The sequence below is a fragment of the Kogia breviceps genome, chromosome 1, assembly GCF_026419965.1.
Source record: "Kogia breviceps isolate mKogBre1 chromosome 1, mKogBre1 haplotype 1, whole genome shotgun sequence".
NCBI lineage: Eukaryota > Metazoa > Chordata > Mammalia > Artiodactyla > Physeteridae > Kogia > Kogia breviceps.
The window spans coordinates 174,365,325-174,392,579 of NC_081310.1; the positions used below are offsets into that span (position 1 = coordinate 174,365,325).

Below are 27,255 nucleotides of genomic sequence, written 5' to 3' on the forward strand. Positions count from 1 at the left end.
GTGGTTAAGACTCCGCATTCCCAATGCCAGGGACATGGGTTTGATCCCTAGTCCAGGAGCTAACAACACATATGTAGCATGGTGCAGCCAAAAAAACAAAAAAGATGCTCAAAAAACTAAAGGATGATATATGGAAAGAGTCAACAAAACAATACATAAAACAAAATAGAAACATCAATAAAGAGATGCAAAGCCTATAAAGAAACTGAAAAGAAATTATGGAGACAAAACGTTCAATATCTAAAATGAACAATTCACTAGAGGAATTCAAAGACAGCTTTAAATGCAGGCAGAAGAAAGATTAATCAAGCTTGAAGACAAAACAATGGAAATTATCAAGTCGGAGGAAGAGAAAGAAAAATGACAGAAAAAAAATGAACAGAGAGTAAGATATCTATGTGACATAAACCAGCGGACCAACATATACCTTGTGGGATTCCCGGAAGGAGAAGAGAGAGAAAAGGGGCAGAGTATTTGAAAAATTAATAATTGAAAACTTCTCCAAATGTGATGAAAGACATGAACATAAATTTCCAAGAAGCTCTACAAACACCATAAAGATAAACTCAAAGAGATCCACATAAAGACACTCTGGACAGTCAAAGACAAAATCTTGAAAGCAGCAAGACAGAAGTGACTCACCACATATGAAGTATCCTCAATAAGTATATAAGCAGATTTTTCATCAGAAACATTGGAAGCCAGAAGCCAGCAAGCTAATATGTTCAAAATGTTAAAAGAAAAAGCAGGGACTTCCCTCGTGGTCGAGTGGCTAAGACTCCACACTCCCAGTGCAGGGGGCCCAGGTTCAATCCCCTGTTAGGGAACTAGATCCCACATGCCACAACTAAGAGTTCACATGCTGCAACTAAGAGTTCACATGCTGCAACTAAGACCCGGAGCAGCCAAATAAATAAATGTTTTTAAAGCAGACAACCAAGAATATTATATTCGGTAAAACTCTCCTTCAAGGAGAAATTAAGACGTTACCAGATACATAAAACCTGAGGAAGTTCATACTGCTGAAGGAAGTCAAGCAGAATGAAATGAAAAGACAACGGAAAGTAATTCAGAGCCACATGAAAACAAAAAAATCTTCATAAAGGTAAATACATGGGCAATTATAAAAGCTTTTTTATATAACTTTGGTTTATAACTCCAAAGTTAATTTTCTACATAATTTAAGAGACTGATGCAATTTTTTAAATTCTTACTTTATGTTTTTAGGCACATGATATATAAAGATGTTATTCTGTGACATCAGTAACCAAAAAGAGTAAAGCTGAAGCTATAAAGGAACATAGTTTTTCTATACTATTGAAGTTAAGCTGCTATAAATTCAAATTAGTGTGGTATAACTAGGATGTTAAATGTAATCCCCACAGTAACCACAAAGAAAATAGCTCTAAAATATAAACAAAACACAATGAGAAAGAAATCTAAACATGTCACTACAAAATAAAATCAACTAAACACAAAACAAAACTAATTCAGAGAATGAGAAATTAAAAAGCTACAAGGCATGTAGAAAAAACTAGCAAAACGACAGAAGTCCCTCCTTATCATCAATTATTCAATGTAACATCTTAAATTCTCCAATAAAAACAAAGATTGGCAGAATTGATAAAAACACAAGATCTAACTATATGTTGTCCTCAAGAGACACATTTTATTTTTTTTCTTTTTGGAATACCTTTTTATTTTTATTTTTTAATATCTTCATTGGAGTATAATTGCTTTACAATGTTGTGTTAGTTTCTGCTGTATACCAAAGTGAATCAGCTGTATATATACATATATCCTATATTGCCTCCCTCCTGTGTCTCCCTCCCACCCTCCCTATCCCACCCTTCCACGTGGTCACAAAGCACCGAGTTGATCTCCCTGTGCTATGCAGCTGCTTCCCACTAGCTATTTTACACTTGGTAGTGTATATATGTCAGTGCTACTCTCTCACTTTGTCCCAGCTTACCCTTCCCCCTCCCAAGAGACTCATTTTAGATCCAAAGAAACAAATAGGTTGAAAGTAGATAAATGGCCAAAGATATTCCATGCAAACAGTAACTAAAACAGAACAAAGGGTGGCTATACTAACACTGGAAAAATATACTTTAAATCAGAAAGGTACAAGAGACAAAGAAAACTACTATATATTAATAAAAAGGTCTAATACAGCAAGAAGATATAACAATTATAAACATTTACACACCTAATGATAGACCACTAAAATACATGAAGCAAAAACTGACAGAACTGAAGGGAGAAACAGACAATTCTACAATAACAGAGACTTCAATATCCCACTGTCAATAATGGATCTAACAACCAGACAAGAGATAAATAAGGGAATAGAGAATTTAAACAATAAACTAAATAGACTCAACAGACATATACAACACACACTACCCAACAACAACAGCACATACATCCTTTCCAAGTGCATGTGGGATATTTTCTAGAATAGACCATATGTTAGGCTACAGTTAAGTCTCAAAAAATTTAAAAATATAGATATCATACAAACTATCTTCTCCAACCACAACAGGATGGAGTCAAAAATCAGTATCAAAAGTAGAATTAGAAAATTCACAAATCTGTGAAAATCAACACACTCTTAAGCAACCAAAGGACCAAGAAGAAATCAAGAGAAATTAGAAAATACTTAGAAACAAATGAAAACAAAATACAACATATCAAAACTTAGGGGGCATAACAAAAGCAGTGCTAAGGAGTAAACATAGTGATAAACACTTACCTTATAAAATAAGTAAGATATATCAACAACATAACTTTCCAGCTTAAGGAACTAAAAACGAAGAACTAACTAAACAAGCAAGCAGGAGGATGGAAATAATAAAGATTAGAGAAGAAATTTTTAAAATAGAGACTGGAAAAGTGCCAGAGAAAAAAATGAAACCAAAAGCTGATACTATGAAAAGATCAACAAAATTGAAAACCTTTAGCTACATGGACTAGGAGAAAAAGAGAAAGATGTGAATTATTATAATCAAACATGAAAGTGGAGATATAACTACTGTAGATTCTACAGAAATAAAAAGGACTCCTATACAGTACTATGAACAATTTTAAGTGAACAAATTGGATAACTTAGATTAAATGGACAATTTCCTAGAAACAGAAAACCTACCAAACCTAAATTATGAAGAAATAGAAAATCTGAATGGACTTATAACTAGTAAGGAGATTGAATCAGTAAAAAAAAAATCTCCTGAAAAAGACAACTCCTGGACCTGATGGATTCACTGGTAAATTGCACCAAATAATTAAAGAAAAACTAGTATCAATCCTTCTCAAAGTTTTCCCCAAACAAATGAAGCGGAAGGAACACTTCTATGAGGCCAAGATTATCCTAATACCAAAGCCAAAGATACTACAAGAAACTAAAGACCAACATCCCTTAGAACACTGAAGAAAAAACCCTTAACAAAATACTAACAAACAAATTCAGCAGCATATTAAAAGAATTATATACCATGACCAAGTAGAATTTATTCCTAGATTGCAAGGATGGTTCAACATATGAAAATGGATCAACATAATATACCACAACAGAATGAAGAAAAAAATTACTTAATCAGAATGATGCAGAAAAACATTAAAAAAAAAAAAAACTGTAATACCATTTCATGATAAAAAACACTCAATAGGGCTTCTCTGGTGGCGCAGTGGTTGAGAGTCTGCCTGCCGATGCAGGGGACACGGGTTCATGCTCCGGTCCAGGAGGATCCCACATGCCATGGAGCGGCTGGGCCCGTGAGCCATGGCCGCTGAGCCTGCGCGTCCAGAGCCTGTGCTCCGCAATGGGAGAGGCCACAACAGTGAGAGGCCCGTGTACCATTAAAAAAAAAACCAAAAAAACACTCAATAAACTGAGAATAAAAAGGACTGTATCTTGGGACTTCCCTGGTGGTCCAGCAGCTAAGACTCCACGCTCCCGATGCAGGGCCCCCGGGTTCAATCCCTGGTCAAGGATCTAGATCCCACATGCTACAACTAAGAGTTCGCATGCTGCAACTAAAAGAACCCTCACTCCACAACAAAGGTCCCGTACACGGTAACGAATATCCCACGTGCCACAACTAAGAGCCGGCACGACCAAATAAATATTTCTCAAAATTATTTTTTTTAAAGTACATTATCTCAACATAATAAAAGCCACATATAAAAACCCACAGCAAACATCACCCCACATGGTGAAATATTGAAAGCTTTTCCTCTACTAACAGGAATAAGGTGAGGATACCCACACTTACCACTTATTTACAACAGAGTAATGGAAGTCCTAGACAGCAAGAAAAAGAAATCAAAGGCATCCAAATTGGAAAGGAATAAAAATTTTTCAGATGATTACTCAGATGCTATGTTAAATGTGGGAAACCTTACAGATTATACACACACAAATTATTTTTAGAACTAATAAATGAATTCAGCAAGGTAGCACAGGATACAAAGCCAATACACAAATATCAGTAGTCAATTGCATTTCTATATACTAATAATAAATAACTTGAAAAGGAAATTACAAAAACGATTCTATTTACAAGAGCATCAGAAAGAAAACCATACCCAGGAATTCATTTAACCAAGGAAGTGAAAAAATTATACAATGAAAACTATAAAACATTTCTGAAAAAAAGTAAATAAAACAAATAAATGGAAATACATGGTGTGTTCATTGGCTGGAAGACTTAATATTGTTAAAATATCAATACTACCCAAAGCAATCAGATTCAATTCAATCCCTATCAAAATCCCAGTGACTTTTTTTTTGCAGAACTAGAATAAGCCATCCCAAAATTCACATGGAATCTCAAGGGACCCCAAATAACCAGAACAGTCCTGAAAAAAAGGACAAGGCTGGAGGACTCACACTTCCTGATTTTAAAACATACTACAAAGCTACAGTAATCAAAACAGTGTGGTACTGGCATAAAGACAGACATACAGACCGATCGAATAGGGAGCTCAGAAAAAAACCCTCACATATGTGGTCAAATAATTTCGACAAGGCGTGCCAATATCATTCAATGGGGAAAGGACATTCTTTTCAACAAAAAAAAAGAAACAAAATTGAGTTATTTGTAGTGAGGTGGATGGACCTGGAGTCTGTCATACAGAGTGAAGTTAAGTCAGAAGAAGAAAAACAAATACCGTATGCTAACAGATATATATGGAATCTAAGAAAAAAAAATGTCATGAAGAGCCTAGGGGTAGGATGGGAATAAAACACAGACCTACTAGAGCATGGACTTGAGGATATGGGTGGGGGGGAGGGTAAGCTGTGACGAAGTGAGAGAGTGGCATGGACATATATACACTACCAAAAGTAGGGTGGATAGCTAGTGGGAAGCAGCCGCATGGCACAGGGAGATCAGCTTGGTGCTTTGTGACAAGCTTACGGTTACCGAAAGGCAAAAGGGAGTAGGGATAAATTAGGAATTTGGGAATAGCAGATACACACTGCTCTATATAAAATAAACAACAAGGACTTACTGTATGGCACAGGGGAACTACATTCAATATCTTATAATAACCTACAATGGAAAAGAATCTGAAAAAAATAAATATATGTATAACTGAATCCCTTTGCTGTACACCTGAAATTAACACAACACTGTAAATCAACTATACTTCAATAAAGTTACTTGCTTTGGAAAAAAACAGGAAAAAGAAAGAAAAAAGAAATACACCATGATATGTTTTCTCCTGGGTCCTTTGATGTGATCTATGTGCTGATTCCCACAAAATTAAATTTGTGTCTGTGCGTATATTCATCAATCTCAACTTCTGCTCTTTGAAAAACACTTAAAAAAAATAAAATTGAGCCACAGACTAGGAAAAAAATTTGCAAAACACATATCTAATAAAAGATTTGTATCCAAAATACATAAATAACTCTCAAAATGCAACGTAAGGAAACATTATATGACCCAGCAGTCCCACACCTAATTATTTACCTAAAGGAAATGAAAACGTATACGTATACAAAAACCTATAAGCAAGGGCTTCCCTGGTGGCACAGTGGTTGAGAGTCCACCTGCGGATGCAGGGGACATGGGTTCGTGCCCCATTCTGGGAAGATCCCACATGCCGTGGAGCGGCTAGGCCCATGAGCCATGGCCGCTGAGCCTGCACGTCCAGAGCCTGTCCAGAGCCTGTGCTCCGCAACGGGAGAGGCCCGTGTACCGCAAAAAAAAAAAAACTATAAGCAAGAAATTCAGTTGTTTTCTGTTAAAAAGAAAATGTTATTGTTCCTTATATCTCAGTGTCTTCTACTGAAAATTCACATCTGAAATTACTTTTATAATCACTGCTAGAAAATACTGTTTTTTTAAAAGCAGATCCAGTAATGTTTGCTCCATTTAATAATGGCACACACTTACGTAATCATATTCTCTGATCAATCACATTAGAATTATCTGTATTTTCCTACTGCAGTCTTTTTTTAAAAAAGTCTGTTTCTACTTTTTAAAAAATTCTTATTGGAGTATAGTTGCTTTACAATGTTGTGTTAGTTTCTACTGTACAGCAAAATGAATCAGCTATACATATACACAGATCCCCTCGATTTTGGATTTCCTCCCCATGGTCACCACAGTGCATTACACAGAGTTCCCTGTACTATACAGCATGTTCTCATTAGTTGTCTATTTTATACATAGTATCAATAGTGTATATGTGTCAATCCCAACCTCCCAACTCCTCCCACCTCCCCTGTCCTTATTTCTTTTAATCTTTTTTTCATATACCTTTTTATGAACTGCCCCAAATTCATTGTGGAAAGGGTTAAGTTTGAACAAATATAAAGAAATTATACCCAGGGACTTCTCTGGCGGCCCAGTGGTTAAGACTCCGGGCTTCCACTGTAGAGGGCACAGGTTCAACACCTGGTTGGGGAACTAAGATTCCACATGCTGTGCGCAGTGCGGCCAAAAAAAAAAAAAAAAATTATACCCAACATAATAAACTTATGAAGGTTTTTTTCCCATTTGTATCCTTTGCTTTAAAATTTTCTGAAACAGCAAACTGTTAAAGGTATATTCTTACTGTATTAAATACATTCTTAATATAGTATTTTTTTAAAACCTATAGGCAAATATTATGACTTTATTCATAATCACCAAAAACTATAAACAATACAGTTGTTTTTCAGCTGGCATGTGGATAAACAAATTGTGCTACATCCATAAAATAGAATGTTAGTCACCAATAAAAAGCAACTGCTGGGCTTCCCTGGTAGTGCAGTGGTTGAGAATCTGCCTGCCAATGCAGGGGACACGGGTTCGAGCCCTGGTCTGGGAAGATCCCACATGCCGCAGAGCAACTAGGCCCGTGAGCCACAAGTACCGAGCCTGCGCGTCTGGAGCCTGTGCTCTGCAGCAAGAGAGGCCACGAGAGTGAGAGGCCCGCTCACCGCAATGAAAAGTAGCCCCCGCTCGCCGCAACTAGAGAAAGCTCTCGCACAGAAACGAAGACCCAACACACCCAAAAATAAATTTTAAAAATTTAAAATAAATTTAAAATTTTAAATATAATTTAAATTAAATTTTAAAAAGTTAAATAAATTTATTTTTTAAAAAGCAACTGCTGATGCATGCAACAATATGGATGAATCTCAAATACATGCTAAGTGAAAGAAGCAAAACTCATACGGCTGCATACTGTACTATGTCATTTATACAACTTTCTGAAAACACAATATTACAGAAAAGAAAACAGATCAGGGCTAGAGGTAGGGGACAGGATGGCTGTAAAGGGACATGAAGGAATTTGGGGGTTGATGGAACTGTTCTACATCTTGACTATGTTGGTAGTTACTGAAATATCTGTATTTGTCAAAGTTTACCGAATTGTACAATAAGAAGGGTAAATTTTACTCTACATAAATTTGACCTCAATAAACCTTAAATATATTTTTCACATGCCTTTAATCAGTAATTTCAATTCTACAGTTAGACAAAAATTACACATAATGCTGTTTGCTTCAGCCTTTTTCAGTAACAACTTAAATGAGATATAATTCACATGCCATATAATTCACCCATTTAAAGTGCACAATTCAATCAATGTTAGTATCTTCAGAGTTATACAACCATGACCACAATCAATTTTAGAATATTTTCATTACCCCAGAAAGAAATCTCAAATCCTTTGTTTATCACTCCCTTGTCCCAGCATTTTCCCCTAGGTTAGCCTCATTTTTAATAGGAAATAATTTTAAACAACCTAAGAATTGGAGGATATTCCTATATTATGGTTTATATGTAGTAAAGAATATTACAATGCCATTAAAATTATGTTAACAAGTATATTTTTAATAACAGAAGCAGTGCTTAGGACAAAAATTTAGGTTAAAAAAATTAAGGAAACAAAATTATATAAGTAGTAGTTATGCTTGAATAAAATGATTTTTAAAAAGGCACAAAGGTTAAGAAAAATGGCCTGTCAATCAATGTGACTGTATTATCAGAATTTATATAAGAGAATGGAATGAGAAGTAGTTGGAACAATTTGGACAGGTCTTTAGGATATATGGTAAAAATATTTAGAGAAATGGTACTCAACCAGAGGCAATTTTGCCCCTCAGGAGACATCTCGCTGTGCCTGGAGATATTTTTAGTTTTCACAAATGGGGAATGAGGGCTACTGGCATGTAGTTGATACGAGAGCAGGTACGCCGCTAAACACCCACAATGGACAGAACAATCGCCCTGCCCCAAACAAACAATTACCTGGTACAAAACGTCAATGAAGTATTGAGGTTGAGAAACTCTAACCTACACTTTATAGTGAAGTTGTTATATAAAGAAATAACAGTTTCCTCCTTCATCCCCATTACTATGTATATTCTTTTCCAGTTTTCCCACCTCAGTTTATGATGCCACCAACTATCTAGTTTAACAAGGTGAAAACCTAGGGGTCAGCCGTCTTCTTTATTTTCCTACATTCATCCATCAACAAGTCCTATTGACTCCATTTCCAAAATGTATCACAAAATTCTCACCATCTCCACCCACCCCAAACAATGGTTACCTTCACACAAGGATTACACCCGAAGAGCCTCCTAACTGACGCTGTTGCCCACCTTGCTCCCTGAAGGTCATCCTGCATACAGGAGCTAAAGGAATCTTTTTAAGAGCTCATATTTGAATACCACAAACTGGCTTCTCAGAGGAATATCTAACATTGTTTTTTCCCATCCCAATCACTCACTATCATATTATCCTGTGCTCTCATGTTCTTCACTATCTGAAATTATTTTATCAATTTGTTGTTTATTTTCTATCTTGCCCCCCTCCATTAGCAAGAACCTTGACTTTCTTTTTCTTTTGTTCATTATTATTTCTCTAGCACCTAAAACCATGTGTGAAATGTGTCTTAAATATTTGTTCAATGAACCAATCTCTCTTACATTAATGTTGATCTATTTGCTCCACTGGAGCCAAAGACTAACATGACACTACATCTCCGAAGAAAGGAGACTGAAATCTCCTTAACTGCACTGCTATTCTTAATGTTAGTCAGCCAAAACACAAGAAATTATAGTTCAGGATGTTAGCTCCTTAGAAGGAGGGGGCAATGAGTTCTTTCCCCGAGATCTCAAACTGCTTCCAAGTTCCAAAGAAAAGATATCCTCTGCTCACTAGACAAGCTGAAGGCTTAGTAGGTAAATGTTGCACATTTCTCTTAGATCAGCCATATGTAAGAGCCAGTTGTATTTGTTTTCTAATTCCCTCCTACTATGCTATACTTTTAATAGCCTTGTGTAAAAGTCATAGCCTGATCTCACCTGTGTTGGGTGGAATTAAGCAAAGATTCTGTCTCCACATTTGGGCTGCAGAGCCCAAGCAGAACCCCTACCAAAGCTAACATGGTAGTAGCAGAGATAACCAAAAATAAACTCTCCCATGAAGGAAAAGTAAACTTCTAGGATGAGAGTAAGAGCTGTGAGGCAACCTGCCGCTTGCCACAGGGAAAGAGTCCAAAGAGTACCTATCTTGGAGAAGTAGAATAGTAGTGAGGGAGCCAATGTGTTACCTTATAGATGAACAGATTTTCATTTCTGAAGATAAATCTGTCTCCAACATATAAAATGAATGGGGTAGAGGAAACAGTAGAGAACGGAAAGGGAAAACGAGTCGTAAAGGCAAGGAAAGTAAAAAGACAAAGCACGTAAAACAAGTACCAGAACTAGGATGGTGGCAGGAAAAATAAAGTTTTAAAAATCATGGGACTTGGGACTTCCAAGACTTTCAACAAGATTGAAAAGTTAGTATTTCTGGATGATTCACCTTATAAAAAAATGAGAGTTGGGACTTCCCTGGTGGCACAGTGGTTAAGAATTCGCCTTCCAATGCAGGGAATGCGTGTTTGATCCCTGCTCAGGGAACTAAGATCCCACATGCCACAGAGCAACTAAGCCCGTGCGCCACAACAAAAGATCCCACGTGCTGCAACTAAGACCCGAAGCAACCAAAATAAATTTTGAAAAATAAATTTAATTTTTATTAATTATTTAATTAATTAAATTAAAATCGTATCAGATAACCTCAACAAGACTTACCAACTAAAACTGGATTAATGGACTTCCCCGGTGGTGCAGTGATTAAGAATCCGCCTACCAATGCAAGGGACACGGGTTTGAGCCCTGGTCCAGGAAGATCCCACATTGCTGCAGAGCAACTAAGCCTGAGCACCACAGCTACTGAGCCTGAGCTCTAGAACCCGCGAGCCACAACTACTGAACCCCGCACGCCTAGAGCCCGTGCTCTGCAACAAAAGAAGCTGCCACAATGAGATGCCCGCGCACCAAAACAAAGAGTAGCCCTGCTCGCCGCAACTAGAGAAAACTCGCGCGCAGCAATGAAGATGCAACGCAGCCATAAATAAATAAACAAAATCAAAAACAAAAACTGGATTAATAAGAGAAAGGGGGCTTCCCTGGTTGTGCAGTGGTTGAGAGTCCACCTGCCGATGCAGGGGACATGGGTTCATGCACCGGTCTGGGAAGATCCCATATGCCGCGGAGCAGCTAGGCCCATCCATGAGCCATGGCCGCTGAGGCTGCGCATCCGGAGCCTGTGCTCCGCAACGGGAGAGGCCACAACAGTGAGAGGCCCGCGTACCGCAAAAAAAAAAAAAAAAGAGAGAGAGAGAAAGGGAAGAAGCAATAACTCAGTTTCTAACTTGGGTGAGATAACACAGGAAGAAAAACAGGCTAAGAAGGAACAGAGCACTATTTGGGAGAGTAAGTACTTGTCAAGGATATAAAGAGTTCTTCTGTTTTAGACATACTGACTTAGCAATATTTGTAAGACATCAAAATACAAGTCAAAGCTCACATTTGGAAACACTGATTTTGAGTTTTAGAGACAACAGAGAAGCAAAGAAGAAAGGAAATCACATAATGTATTTAATGGGTAGTGGTTAAAATCACTGTAGAAGGGATTACCCAAGAAAAATACAGGCTGAGGGAACAAGTCCTACTGGGCAAACAAAGAGTCAAAATGACTGAAAAGAAGCAATTCAAGAGAAGAACCATGCAAATGCCTTCGTATAAATAAGGGAGAAATTTCAAGGAAGGAGTGGGCAATAGGGTCAGATGTCTAACAAAGATCAAAAAAGGAGGGGCTTCCCTAGTGGCCCAGTGGTTAAGAATCCACCTGCCAATGCAAGGGACAAGGGTTCAAGCCTTAGTCCGGGAAGATCCCACATGCCGCGGAGCAACTAAGCCCATGCGCCACAACTACTGAGCCCACCCACCACAACTACTGAAGCTCACCTGCCTAGAGCCCATGCTCCAGAAGAAGAGAAGCCACTGTGATGAGAAGCCCATGCACTGCAAGAAGAGTAGCCCCCGCTCGCCACAACTAGAGAAAGCCCACGCGCAGCAACGAAGACCCAACACAACCAAATATAAGATTAAAAAATAAATAAATTTTTTTAAAAAGTTCTGAAAGGGGCTTCCCTGGTGGCGCAGTGGTTGAGAGTCCGCCTGCCGGTGCAGGAGACACGGGTTCGTGCCCTGGTCCGGGAGGATCCCACATGCCGCGGAGCGGCTGGGCCCGTGAGCCATGGCCGCTGGGCCTGTGCGTCCGGAGCCTGTGCTCCGCAGCGGGAGAGGCCACAACAGTGAGAGGCCCGCGTACCGCAAAAAAAAAAAAAAAAAAAAAAAAAAAAAAAAGTTCTGAAAAAGCACCAATTAGATTTGGTGATTATTAGATCATTTCAGTGATCTTAAAGAGAATTTCCAGGGGGTGGGATAAGAATTGGGAGATTGGGATTGACGTATATACACTACTGATACTATGTATAAAATGGATAACTAATGAGAACCTACTGTATAGCACAGGGAACTCTACTAAATGCTCTGTGGTGACCTAAATGGGAAGGAAATCCAAAAAAGAGGGGATATATGTATACATATAGCTGATACACTCTGCTATATAGTAGAAACACAACATTGTAAAGCAACCAACTGTATACTCCAATAAAAATTTTTTTTAAAAAAGAGAGAATTTCAGTGGTGAAACAGAAGGAAAAGCAGATGTGGTTGAGGAGTGAATGGGAAATATACAGCTGATACCATCACAAAAAAACTCCAAAGTCAAAAGACTTGCCTGAGTTCAAACTGTAGTCTATTAACTACCATTTCCCACTGAAAGGAAGTTCTTGGAGTTAATTCCAAGTCTGAAATGGTAATGTATAGGATGAGCCTAGAAACATCTTTTTGGCCAAAAAGGGAAGACTCTTTCAAGGACTACTGGAGTTAAGTCAAAAGGATACAGGTGCCTAAGTATTTTATTCTTTTTGATGCTAATATAAATGAAATCATTTTCTTGATTTCCTTTCAGGATTGTTCATTACTAGTGTATAAAGATACAACTGATTTTTTTGCGTTGATTTTTTTACCCTGAACTTTTTTGAATTTCTCACAGGGTTTGATTTTTGTGGGGGTTAGATTTTTAGAGGTTTCTACATACATGATCATGTCCTCTGTAAATACAGTTTTACTTCTTTCTTTCCAATTTGGATGTCTTCTATTTCTTTCCTGCCTAACTGCTCAGGCTAAAACTTCAAAAACATTGAGTAGAAATGCCAAAATAGGGCATCCTTGTCTTATTCCTATTTTGAGGGGAAAAATTTTCAGTCTTTCATCATCAAATATGATGTCAGCTATGATTTTTCATATATGGCCTGTATCATGTTGAGAAAGTTCCCTTCTATTCCTAGTTTCTTGAGTGCTTTTATAAAAGGTGTTGGTTTTCTTTTCAAATGCTTTTTTTTCCTATATCAACAAATATGATCATGTATTTCTTTCCTTCATTCTATCAATGTGGTGTATTACACTCACTGATACTTCGAAAAATTTAACCAAGGAGGTGTAAGACTTACACACTGAGAGACTTGTACAAAACATTGCTGAAAGAAATTAAAGAAGACCTAAATAAACTGGAAGACATCCCATTTATTGGGACATTTAATAGTGTTGGAATGAAAAATACTACCCAAGAGATTGACAGATTCAATGCAATCCCTATCAAAATTCAAATGGCACTTTTCACAGAAACAGAAAAAAATCTTGAATTTCATATGGAATTTTAAAAGACCCCATGTAGCCAAAACAATCTTGAAAAAAAAAAAAAAGTTGGAAGACTTAACACTTTCCAATTTCAAACTTCTTACAAAGCTACAGTAATCAAAATAGTGTAAACAAGGGACTTCCCTGGCAGTCCAGTGGTTAAGACTCCGTGCTCTCAGGACTTCCCTGGCGGCTCAGTGGTTAAGAATCCGCCTGCCAATGCAGGGGATGTGGGGTCAATCCCTGGGCTGGGAGGATCCCACATGCTGTGGAGCAACTAAGCCCGTGCACCACAACTACTGAGCCTGCACTCTAGAGCCCACAAGCCACAGCTACTAAACCCCACGCACCTAGAGGCCATGCTCCGCAACCAGAGAAGCCACCACAATGAGTAGCACATGGACCGTAACAAAGAACAGCCCCTGCTCGTCGCAACTAGAGAAAGCCCACATGCAGCAACCAAGACCCAATGCAGCCAAAAATAAATAAATAAAATTTATTTTTAAAAAAGACTGTGCTCTCATTGCCAAGGGCCTAGCTTCAATCCCTGGTCAGAAAACTAAAATCCCCAAGCCGCTAGGGCAAAACAAAAAACAAACAAACAAAAAAACACAATGAGGGATAAATTAGGAATTTGGGATTAACAGATACATACTACGATATATAAAATAGATTAACAACAAGGACCTGCTGTAGAGCACAGGGAACTATATTCAATATCTTGTAATAACCTATAATGGAAAAAAATCTGAAAAAGAATATATACATGTATAACTGAATCACTCCACTGTACACCTGAACATTGTAAATCAACTATACTTGAAAAAAAATCAAAACCACAATGAATGTAACATACAACATGATAAATAAAATTAATACTGCTGTATGTTACACATGAAAGTTGTTAAGAGAATAAGTCTAAGATAAGTCTAGATTTCTAAGCAAAGTGTTGAGGTGAGCCTGGATACTCCTTGCTGCTTATAGGAAAAAGGGAAAGGAAAGAGATAAACTGAAGAAGGAACCATTAAGCAAAAAGGAAACAACTCTTAATGATTTGAGCCTATCCAGATTGCAAAGGATGATAAAATTAGGAAATCCATTATAAGAAAAGTGTGCTCTAGGGAGAGGGTGAAGGGTGTAGCTGGGCAACCACTTACTGAAGATATTAAGTGTGTGATTCATGGATCCAATTAATCATCTGAACTTAAGTCAGGGATAGAGATGGGGTTATCCAGGAAAGATCTGTGAAGAACTATCTTTTCTAACTGTGTGGATACCCTTAATATATAGAGGAGACTCACAGGTTTTTGAGCATTATTAAACCAGAAAAAACATGGCCAGACTGTTCTTAAAGGAACAGAGACTAGACAAAGTGGAAAAAAAAAAAAAAAAAACTGACTTCTGGAATTCTATGGGCAGGAGAGAGCTAATAAAATTACTCAGCTGCAAACACGTGCTACTCTTCAAGAAAAAGAAAAATGACTCCAAAGACAGAGCCACAGACACAAAGGCAGAGGCTAGAGAAGCAGGCCCAAAACAGGGGTCTACAGTGCCTTCATGGATCCAGAGGGCAGAAGATCAAGTCACAGAGAATTATTCTCAGGTCTTGAGAATTATTCTCTTGTCCTGGTGGGTTCTGAACTTGATTAGGACTAGAGATCCCTTTATTCCTTCCATTTTCTTCCTTTTAGAAAAGCAATGTCCATGCTATGCTTGTCCCACAATTGTATTTTGGAAGTAGAAAATTTTTTTTCTGGTTTCACAGGTCCACAAATAAAGAGAAATTTTACTCCAGATGGACCATACCCAGAGTCACACCTATACCTAATTTAGATGGTTGAAGATACTGAGATTTGGGACTTTTTGAGCTGATGATATTAGATGAGTCGGGCTTAAAAATTCACGTTGTATTGAGTTGAGACTTTTGAGGTGTTGAGATGAGGTGAATGTATTTTGCATACAAAATGGACACTGAGATGAGGTGAATGTATTTTGCATACAGAATGGACATGAAGTTTGGGGACAAAAGGGCGGACTGTAGTGGGGTGAATTGTGGCCCCTAAAAGACATGTCCACCCAGAACCTCAGAATGTGTGCAGAATGGGTTTTGCAAATGTAATTAAGGTAAGGATCTTGAGATGAGTGCAGCCTGAATTAGGATGGACCCTAAATCCAATGAAGAGTATCCTTAGAAGACACTGAAAGACATAGAGAGAAGGCGGCAGTGTGAAGATCGAGGCAGAAACTGGAGTTATACTGCCACAAATCAAGGAACACAAATCAATCCACAAGAAGCTGGAAGAGGCAAGGAAGGATTCCTTCCTAGAGCCTTCAGAGAGAACACTGCCTTGCCAACAACTTATTTTCAGACAGCCAGCCTCCAGAACTGTGAGATAACAAATTTCTGTTGTTTTAAGGCAAGTTGGTAGTAATTTGTTATGGCAGCCTTCAGAAACTAATACAGACACCCACTGATCAAAAATATGACAAATTTAAACATCAAAAAGAATACTAACCACAATAAATTTAAATATATAAACTATATTAAAATTAATGAGTTCACAGTGGTATCCCCTCCCAAACCTCAACTTTGGGATTTGCTAAGGTATCAATTCATTCTTCTGAAAATTAGTAAATAAAAGGGAAAAAATAAGCATTTATTCTGCTTCTCCTGTATAAATGACTTTACAGGGTAACCAAGTAATTGATAAAGGAACTCTTTATGAAAGAATTCCAGTGAATAAATATAGGAGAAATGATAGAAAATCACTCTTCTAATGAAATAATGGATCTAGGCAACAATTATCAATGGCTGATAAATCCATTAGGTGAAAAAAAATTTTTTTAATTATGTTGGATCTGCTGACAGAACTTAAACCAATCAATTTTAGTATCACTAAGTGTGACAGCCACCAGAAACTTAAGAGACATATAAACCAAATGAAATGGTAAATCTCATTTGGATAGTGATTTAAACAAGCCAATTGTAAAAAGACATTTAAAGAATCAAAGAAAGGCTTCCCTGGTGGCGCAGCGGTTGAGAATCTGCCTGCCAACGCAGGGGACACAGGCTCAAGCCCTGGTCTGGGAAGATCCCACATGCCACGGAGTGGCTAGGCCCATGAGCCACAACTACTGAGCCTGTGCATCTGGAGCCTGTGCTCCGCAACAAGAGAGGCCGCGATAGTGAGAGGCCCGCGCACCGCGATGGAGAGTGGCCCCCACTTGCAGCAACTAGAGAAAGCCCTCGCACAGAAACGAAGACCCAACACAGCCATAAATAAATAAATAAAATTTTTTAAAAAAAAGAATCAAAGAAGTCTTAACTGGATTAAGGAACTCTTAATTTTGTTAGGTATAACAGTATTGTGGTTGTATTTTTTTTTTTAATTCTTATCTGTTAGAAATACATACAGAGTACTTACAGATTAAATGATGTGATACCTGAGACTTCTTTGAAGTTATTTCATAGCAAGGAAGGAAAGAGGGGAGGGAGGGAGCAAGGAAAGAAAGAAAAGAAAGGAAAGAAAGAAAGAAAAAGAAAGGAAGGAAGAAGTTAGATGAGACAGGAATGGCAAAATATTGATAACTGTTTAGTTGCCTCCTGGAATGATGCAATTAAGAATTTGCAGCATCACCTAACAGAGTGACTATACGTCCTAATTAGTCCAGGACAGTCCCAGTTTGTGGCTATTATCCCACTGTAATTATTAAATAGCACACCCTTTCATTCTTAAAATTGTCTGATGGGAAATAAACTATACAATCACTCTATTTATGAATTTTTCTTTCCAAAGAAACTGAACCTAAATCTCATAAAGCTTTACCAATTCAAGTTTTCAACCTTGGCTGCAAACTGAAATCACTTGGGAAATTTTTTAAAATACTGATGCCTAGAATCCACCCTATGAATTGATTTATCTGACCTAGGAATCAGGATATTTAAGAGCTCGCCACATAATTCTAATGTTTTAGCCAAAATAGAGAACCACTGCTCTGTATCTAACTATTTCGTGGAAAATATGAAGGGTAATTGAACACATTAAACACCATGAGAATTCGATCAGCCAAAACCAGAATGTGGTAAATTCTCCTGGACAAATGAGCTAGTTTTTAAAACAAATAAATAGCATGAGAAACAGTGCAGGGGCTATAGGGGATGGGGGATGGAGGGATGGTTAAAGTTAACAGAAACTTAAGAGACATATAAACCAAATAAAATGGTAAATCTCATTTGGACAGCAATTTAAACAACCAATTGTAAAAAGACATTTAAAGAATCAGAGAAATCTGAACTGGATTAAGAAATTCTTAATTTTGTTAGGTATGATAGTATTGTGGTTGTATTTTTTTTTTTAATTCTTATCGGTTAGACATATAGAAGTATTTATAGATTAAATGATGTGATACCTGAGATTTCTTTGAAGTTATTTCATCAAAGAAAGAAAGGAAAAAAGAGAAAGGAAGGAAAAAGGTGTATGAGACAGAAATGGCAAAATGTTGATAACTGTTTAGTTGCCAAAACTGGGTATTAAGAACATGGGGTTTACTGTACCAATCTATATTTTATATTCTATATTGATATGGAATTATGAAAGTTTTTAAATTTTGCCTATAAATGTGTAGTATGCATGTGAGTGTATATATATAAATTTGTAAGACATTTTGGGAAATGTAAAGAAAGATGAACACATGTGATCTTTGACCTCAAAGATTAGTGGGCAGCCTATATGTTGGACAAAAATGTTTGTTCAGGTACTGTCTTTGGTCAAAGGCAGGAAGGCAGCTAACTCAAGATTCTGGGAGGCCAGAACGATAAGAATGAAATTAAAATAACATTATAAGTATTCCCTAAGCATAAGAAAGTGAGTGTGGGTATATTATTGCTAAATACCAGAGGATGAACATAACCAGACTTTGAAAAGCCCATGCTCTTACTATTGGGTTGAGCCATATGAAAAGGAATTTCTGTACATCAAATATTAGCAATTTTGTACGGTAGAGCCCAATACTATGTTAAAATGCTTTCTTTTTCTTTCTTTTGCTAAAGTAATTACATACTGTTAACTCATAGTAAAATAATCAGAATATTTAAGGGAAATGTCAGTCTTTTTTAAAAAGGAGTAGTAGTCAGTTTTCTTTAAAGTTGGTCTCCTAATACAGAACTCAAAAATATCTTCTAAATATCCAGAGAAACTGCAATTGTACATTTACCTATTTATATTCTCTTCAGTATATAATAAAATCATTCCATTTTCAAAGGAAGCATAAGCTTTATCTTTAAAATGAATCATAGCTTTAAAGTATTTGGTGTATATTTCTTAAAAATAAACATGTGAGTTGCACATGTTTTAAGGTTATCTCAAGATATATTTCATAGGCAGAAAGTTAATTTGATGCTTCCTGAGAAGTAATTTACATCGATTTGATTTAAATATAATTCAATGTTTTTTGTTTTGTTTCTTCCTGTTTTTTGGGGGGCGGGGGCCACACCACGTGGCATGCAGGATCTTAGTTCCCCAACCAGGGATTGAAGCCTGCGCCCTCTGCAGAGGAAATGCGGAGTCTTAACCACTGGACCACCAGGGAAGTCCCTAATTCAGTATTATTTTAACAACCAAAAATTCCAAATAATGAATTCTGAACCTATACTATTATTTACACATATTACTATATATCATATATATTAATAACTAATGTATGTTTATTAATTACTGCATGTTATTATAATGAATTCTAACCTATACTATTTATCAAACAGTACAATTTTTCAAATGGTACTTGATCCTGTTTTAGCCTATTATATCATGACCTTGAGCTCTCTCTGTGCTGCGGTTTCCTCATTTATAAAATGGGACAGTAATAGTAACTACTATTTATGGAATTAATGAGGATTAAAAAATATACTACATATAAAATATTTAGAATGACTGGAAATTAAAATGTTTATAAATACCAGGTATTATTATTTACAGAAGCCTCTGCTAGTTACAAGATGGGCACTGTAAAAACAATTCAGGATCACTGTCAACACTAGAATGGTCTCTTCGAAATGCTCTCTATATGAAGAGCCAATGCATTCTTAAAGTAGGTAACTTACACTGTGTACACATGATCTGCAAATATTTTTAATATGTACCACCATGTGTTTTTTTGTGGTTTTTGTTTGTTTGGTTGGTTGGTTGGTTTTTTCTTGCGGTACGCGGGCCTCTCACTGATTGTGGCCTCTTCCGTTGTGGAGCACAGGCTCCAGACGTGCAGGCTCAGCGGCCATGGCTCACAGGCCCAGCCGCTCCGCGGCACGTGTGATCTTCCCGGACCGGGGCACGAACCCGTGTCCCCTGCATTGGCAGGCGGGCTCTCAACCACTGCGCCACCAGGGAAGCCCATACCACCATGTTTTTAAGCAACGCCATTTAGCCAAAAGACAAAAGAGAAAAAGTTCATTAAGGAATTAAGAGGGATAAACCTTTTGCAATTATTTTATTATAAAATATTAAAATAACAGAAATCCAAAACAAAACTTCTCCATAATTCCATCAGTAGTAAAATCAATGTTTTCATTTGTTCAAGTTATTTTCTATTCCTGTCTACATGCACGTTCAATTTTTACATACTTACAATAACAAAACAGATTACATTTTCACTTAATATTATACCCCGAGTATTTTTCCATTTTGCAAAAATTTCCCCCTTAGTCTCCCTTTCCTTTCTCATCCCCACCTGCTGAAGGTAATCAATGGTAACAGCCTGACATGTGTCCTCCACAAGTTTCTCCAAGCTCATACATATACAAGTATAGACACATATGTGAGGAAGAAAGATCACTTTGTTTTTACAAAAATGGAAGCATACTACTTATACATATGCTTTCTCTTTCTATTAAGCATGCCAAACACATATACCTCAAATTTAATATACAGAAAAGTTTTAAGTATGAAAATGGAAACAACTTACTAGACCAGGTAATAACACATACATTTACAAAAGTTATTATTATTTTGTATGTAACTTTTGAAAAGATAAAGGGATTTCACAAAAAAATATGGCCACCAGATTTAGTCAGATCTCATGCTTCTAATAGTTTATTACAATAACCTTGCATAAAATAACCCCTCTACTTACAAGCCTACGTAATGAATTTTAAAACTTATTTCAGAAAATAAAAATTTTACAGTCTTTAAAAAAACTCATAAATAATATCTCAAAAGTATCCTGACTTTTAAAGTAAGAGAGTGTGAGAGCGTGTGTGTAATACTGGCTTTCAGGGACCTCCCTGGCGGTCCAGTGGTTAAGACTTCGCCTTCCAATGCAGGGGGTGTGGGTTTGATCCCTGGTCAGGGAGCTAAGATCCCACATACCTCACAGCCAAAAAACCAAAACAACATAAAACAGAAGCAATATTGTAACAAAATTCAATAAAGACTTTTAAAATGGTCCACATCAAAAAAAAAAAAAAAAAAAACCTCAGTGCCTTAAAAAAAAAAAAATACTGGCCTTCATTTGAACTTGGTTCTTTCTAAAGCAGAGATGATAGATGGATATAGTGCTCACCCACCCACATATTCAGCTTACCCATGTTCACAAATTGAGAAACTGGCATTCAGATATAATCTGAATACAATCAAATCAATCTTACCTAATTAATACCTATCGTCCTAAGTGCCCACAAACATAAGACACCAGGCAGACCTACAAAGAATTTAAGGTTGTTAACTCAATGGTTTTAAAACACACTCTCCCATCTAACCATAATCCACAACAATCACAAGATCCTTAAATCTGGATTCACAGAAGAGAACTTAGGGTGTAAAGGGTGATATGAAAGATAACTGAAGGTCCCAGAGTTACAAACCAGATAACTTGGTACCCAAGCCATAGAGCCTCTAATGCAACAGGTAAACTTTTCTTACCAAAAATCAATTTTTGACTTCCTATTATGTGAAGGTCATAGGTGTTGGAGATGCAAAAAGCATATAATGGACCTACCCTTATGGAGTTCACAATATAGCAGAAGAGTCAGAATATATAATTCTAAATGATGATAAATACCATAAACCACAGCATAATGCCTAGCATATAGTTCATGAACTAGCACAGGTACTCAACAATTTTTTGTGACTTATGATTATAAAAGTCAAAGGCAGGAAGCATCATAAATACAATACCATGTCATCAATGAAATTTCAGATTAAATAATCTAAACTTATTATCTAGGCCTGCGTAGTTTGTTTTACTTCAAGGCAAACTATTTTATAAGATACTGTACTTTTGTACACAGTCCCCACTAATCTGCTTGGAGTACACATATGGAATCCACGTGGAGTTTAAGCACAGGCACAGACAAAAATGAAGGAAAAAAAGTACATGCACCATGTGTACCATTTAAGACAACTCTACTGAACATTCTAACCAAACTATCAAAACCAAAATGGATTATGGAGCCTAAGAGACACTGACTGTAACCTTCCTCCACAATGAAACTGGTAAAATAATGGGGAAAACCTGTACAAGTGCTCTGTATATTACATACTGTTAAAAAATAATAAAGTTTAGACTGCTACCAGTGTGGCATCTTTTAAGTGTATTAGAAGAGAAAGAAGTATTTAATATCTAGTTGAATTTGTTACCAAAGCACAAAGATGTTTTTTAAAACATTCTATCTTATACTGTGAATGACAACAGCATTAGTAGTAACTGGATTCAGAGACCTTGTTGAATAAACATTACACATCTAAAATAATTTATTCTTTACATTTTAATTGGTGGACCACATGCCATACGCCTTCACTGAAGCATAATGAGGATCCAGTTTAAAACTGGCTCACAGCATGAAGAACAATTTAAGATTTCAAAACGCATGCATTCCATAACCAATATACTAAGTGAACTATTTGGACATACTATCACACAGCTTAATTTGTCCTGTGTATGAGGAAGATCTAATTACTGCATGAGGGAGATCTAAAATTTTATAAACCTAAGACTATCAACAATAAATTTTAATTGCTCAATACTACAGTGAAATGCATTAAAATAAGAACTGATGAATAAAGAAATAAATGTGGGTAAATATGTGATAAAACAAGTATAGTAAAATGTTAATGGTAGAATCTAGATGGTGGATACTATGGACACTCCCTGTAAATTTTTTCAGCTATGTAGTTGAAAATATTTTCCTTATAAATTGTGGAAAAAAATACTGCTTGACACTTCCCTCATTATTTACCATTTAAAATTTTAAGGAGAGAAACATAGATTTTAAAAACTCCTATGTGGCATCCAAAACTAGCACCGTAGTTGGGACAAACATGGATTCAAATCCCAGCTCAACCTCTTAACTAGCTATCTGATTTTAACTATTTAACCCCTCTACGCCTACATTTCCTCATCTGCAAAATAGGTTTTATATAGTAAGTGTGAGGTTTAATTCTTCCTATAAAGCACAGTGCCAGGCACATGGTAAGCACTCAAAATGTTAGTTGTATTATCTATATGAGATTGCTAACTTTATGAGAAATCGAAAGGGCATTCTCAATAAAGATTACGCAGTAATTTTTTAGGTAGTTGGCTTAACACTAACTTCATTTTGATACCGTTCACAAAAAGGAAGATTCCTGGTAGTAAACTTACTGCTTAACACGCTAAGCGGGAGGACGGCGGGGGGAGTAAAAGAAAAAATCTAAAAATACTGCTCAATCGACAGTACTGTATTATTCTCCATCTGAAAAAAAAATCACTCAGAATTAAATAAGAAAAGTTTCAAGACAAACTTTAAAAGGCACTCAACAACTATGTAGAATTGGCTTCGCCTCTGCAGGTTGTTTGGGTACATCCTTGATATGACAAAACTTGTCACACTCTTCCACGTTCTTAAATGTTGGTAAAGGGGCTAGACTAGAAAATGACATTCATAGTTGCCAAAATCTTTCTCATACATCAGGGCATGCCAACGACCCCACTTCTTCTCAGGTAAGAGCACCACCTCCACCTTGGTCTTGATAACGGTTGGGGGGGGGGATGGGAAAGGAGGCAGGAAAATGAATTCGCGATGGTATCACCAAAGACCCCTCCACCACTCATTCCCGCCACCACCACCCCCACTTGACCTCTCTCCTGTTAAAACTTCCAGACTCTGGTTCACCAAAGATGCACTTAATTATCTGACACCTTCCCTCCCCTGGCCCAAATAACCCACCCCCAGTGTTGGAAAAATAAAAAAACACAAACAACAGCCCCCGCCCCTCCCCCTCCCACCAGCAGCAAATCTTTGTCCCACCTGCCGAAGGACCACTCTAAGCGCGCTCCAGACCCAAGGTTGCCTCAGTCCTGCCCGCAACCTTTCCCCAACCGGGCCTCGGCGACCCCCTCCACAAGCCCACGCATGGCCCATTCCCGGGCCCGGCCCCGGGACGCGGCCCCCGCCCCGCCCCCCGCCGCCCGCCACCCGAGTTCTGCCTCACCTCACCTACCCTCTTTCGGGGGCTGGACTCCACCTCTCTCTCCGCCATGTTGAGCCCCGCTCGGAACCACTGCGGCTCCCAGCGCTGTGGCGGCGGAACCTCTTGGGCCCCCGGCCCCCGCCCACACTGCAGGCACGGCCGCCTCGCGGCAGCTTCCCCGGACCTGGCCGAGTCTGGCGCTTAGAGTGGGGAGGGGGCGGATGCCGCGCGCCGGGTCGGAGATCTTGAGATCCCACGGGTGCGCGCGTAGGTGGTAGGCCCTGCCAGGGAAAGGGGGGGGCCGGGACTCGGGGGGTTAATGGCCTCCAAGGGGCCCCGTGAGTAGGATTATTTTCTCTCAGAGAAATTCCTCCGCCTGCGGTTTCTTAAAGGGATCACCAAACCAGCCCCTTGCGCGCGCCCTTGATGCGCAGGCGCACCCTAAGCCCCTCCTTCCTTTCCCACCAAGCCCCCGGTCCCGAGCTTGCGCGTTGAGTGGCCCAGGGTAGGCCAAATCCTGCAAGTCTTTTTGCAGCCAGCAGCTGCTCCCACTACTCAACTATGGCCGCTTCCTTAAAGGGACCATGACGCAGTGATGAAGGAGGAATGAAAGAAATTAGTAAAAGGGCTATCTAGAGTATTGGGTGAAATGTCAGTGAGGGGTCCAGATCACCATCTTACACCTGACTGCAGAGATACCATTGTAAGGGGAAGATGGTGGTGAGCTGAAGTTCACAGTGGACCTCTGAATGTGAAGAATCCCAAGCAATGAGGGAACAAGCCAGTCATCTCAAGAAGATCCAGCTTACTTGCCTTTAGACAGCCCGATCTGAAGCACAGGACATAGAATATTAAGGGCCAACTTTGATAGCCTAATGTCAAAGCCAAATCCTTTGGTGATTTTGAAGACTGAACAAACAACTGGAGATAATTTCCCGGGTAGTAATTTGTCTTTTGAATATCTAAATCGAGAAGGATCTCAGGAACCATCTACTGTGATGTTCCCAATGGTAAAATTGCAGCCTGGTCAGGGGAATGAATTTGCCCCAAAGCATGTAGAGGTTGCTGTGAAATTAGAATCAAGACTTGAGTCACCGCCCTCCAGGGTTTTCAATGCACCAAGATGTCTTCGAAACAAGAAATAAATTCATTTTAATCTAGAAGATTAAAAATGAAAGTTCATGATATTTCAAGAATACTGTAATTATCATCTGAAGATGTGTGATGGTTTGCAAATATTGTGTGTCCTCATTCACCTCCACCGAAGGAACTTTGAGAATCTGACTCAATGAATGAGCATCTTATTTTCTAAGCAGAAAATTGGGAAGGAGATTTGGGTCTATCTTGCCTTGAAACCAGAGCTGAAGATGGCTGAAGAAAATGAGGTCTTGATCCATTCCTCTTCATCCATTCCAGTGCCCCACCCTCAGATGGAGAAAAATTGCCCTAATGGAGTTATAATGATAGCTTAGGGGCAATCATATAAGAAAGAAATACAAAGAATTTGCTTCCTGAAAGGCACTCCCCATGATGAGAGATATTGAAACGCAAATGAGCAACTCATAAAATTACAGGATAATAAGATATAACTTTTGTGTGTCACTTTAACTTTTATATGTTACTTGGTGGATGTTTTGAAACTAAGAAGTTTCCTAATCCATCACATTTTGCTGAAAACTGTCTGTGAGATTGCTAGAAGTTTCCATGCTGGTCTTTGCTTACTCTTGTTCACCTTTAATTTCACTTTTGGGTAGGAAAGAGGAGAGAAAGCCCCACCCCCCCAAAAAAAAGTGCTATCTTAGCCAGAATTTAAAAGACACGTCAGACCCTTCAGTTCCATGTTAAGAACAAGAAGGAATTAAAAAGAAAAGCCAAGAAAAGATGGTTCCAGGGAATTTGGGTACATAAAAGGTCTAGTCATTTTCTTCTAATAAAATCTGGCAGCTTAAAATGGAGTTGCTAAATTTGAAGTGGAAATGGAGAAGCCATACGCCTGTTCCCCCAACTTCCCCCTTGCACTCATTGTTCTCCTTCTTTCACGCCCCCACTGTTAGAGAAGTGTTGTTTCTCAGAATACAGTTTAAAGCCATTGATTTCTTCCACATTTTAAAGATGGAGGCACTGAGGCCTAGAGATAAGATGTGACTTGCTTGAGATCACACAAAGGATTACGAACAACATCAGGACTGGAACAGACAGCCTAGGGCTGTCTCCTATATCAGACTGTTTCTAGAGGTATTGGGAGTGTGTTGGGTCTTGAACAGTAGGCAGGATTTATGCATTCCAGATAATATACAAGCATACCATGAATGTTCAGAGCAATCATCCATGTGGGGGGAAGGAGAGAAGAGAAAACCACCACTTAGTGAGCACTGCAAGGTTAAGTGGTTTTTTTAAGTGACAGTCCAATATCATTCAGCAGAGAAGCCAGGTCAGAATTCAAAGCCTTTTGCTTTCTAGCTTATGCAAATATATCATAAACAGGAGGTTGCAGATTGGTGGTTTTGCAGACAAATTTTTCCCACAGTCATGTATTTGCTTTGCACCATGTACAGTTTAGTCAGGTTACGTGCTCTGTGTCTCAGTTTCCTCATCTGTAAAATAGGTTTTTGGGATAATTAGTTAATACCTCTAAGTCTCTTAGAACACGTTTGGTTCCTAACAGCAAAAGATCATATTATTTTATATATTTTTATAATTTTTAAATTAAGATATTGATTATATGCCAACATTTTAAAAGGGATATTTCATGTACTAATCCAATTTTCTGACTTCTCTTTAAAAAATGTAGAATATAATGGTGTAATATTTTGTGAATATCAAACTGATTCATTTTAATTTTCTTCTTTAAATTATGTTCCATTGTAGACTATTGTATGAAGTGTAGCTCTTGAGACTTATTTCCCTAATCAGGAGAGCCTAGAATAGGCTTAGTAGAGAGAAAAAGAATTTGCTAAATTTCCTTAATTCTATTTAACCTATGAAGTGCACATCATAAGAATCTCATATTCTCCCACATTCCAGAGGAGATACTCCTTCCATCTAGGACAGCTCTGCCATGAACCTGTGACATAGGGAAGTAAAAGAAAAGCCTGACTCTCAATTAAAAGGTAGAGGGAAGAAGGAAGAGAGACATAAGAGAGGCAACAGGGCTTCCCTGGTGGCGCAGTGGTTGCGAGTCCGCCTGTGGATGCAGGGGACGCGGGTTTG

At 38.0% G+C, this 27,255-nt stretch overlaps 1 protein-coding gene across 7 annotated transcripts in view; it reads right to left on the reverse strand.

The window, feature by feature from the left end:
• The window catches only part of ZMYM4 (zinc finger MYM-type containing 4), a 171,301-nt gene extending 146,851 nt beyond the window's left edge, over positions 1–24,450 (reverse strand). For 2 of the 7 annotated variants that reach the window (XM_059046581.2, XM_067011728.1), the window contains exon 1: positions 24,076–24,450. In XM_059046581.2, the coding sequence (XP_058902564.1) occupies positions 24,076–24,114 (39 nt within the window). In that variant the 5' untranslated portion in view covers positions 24,115–24,450. Of the gene's footprint in view, positions 1–24,066 lie in introns of all 7 variants that reach the window. The other 5 variants (XM_067011734.1, XM_067011730.1, XM_067011747.1 and 2 more) reach the window with 4 other exon arrangements.
• Between the last annotated feature and the right edge of the window lie 2,805 nt (positions 24,451–27,255).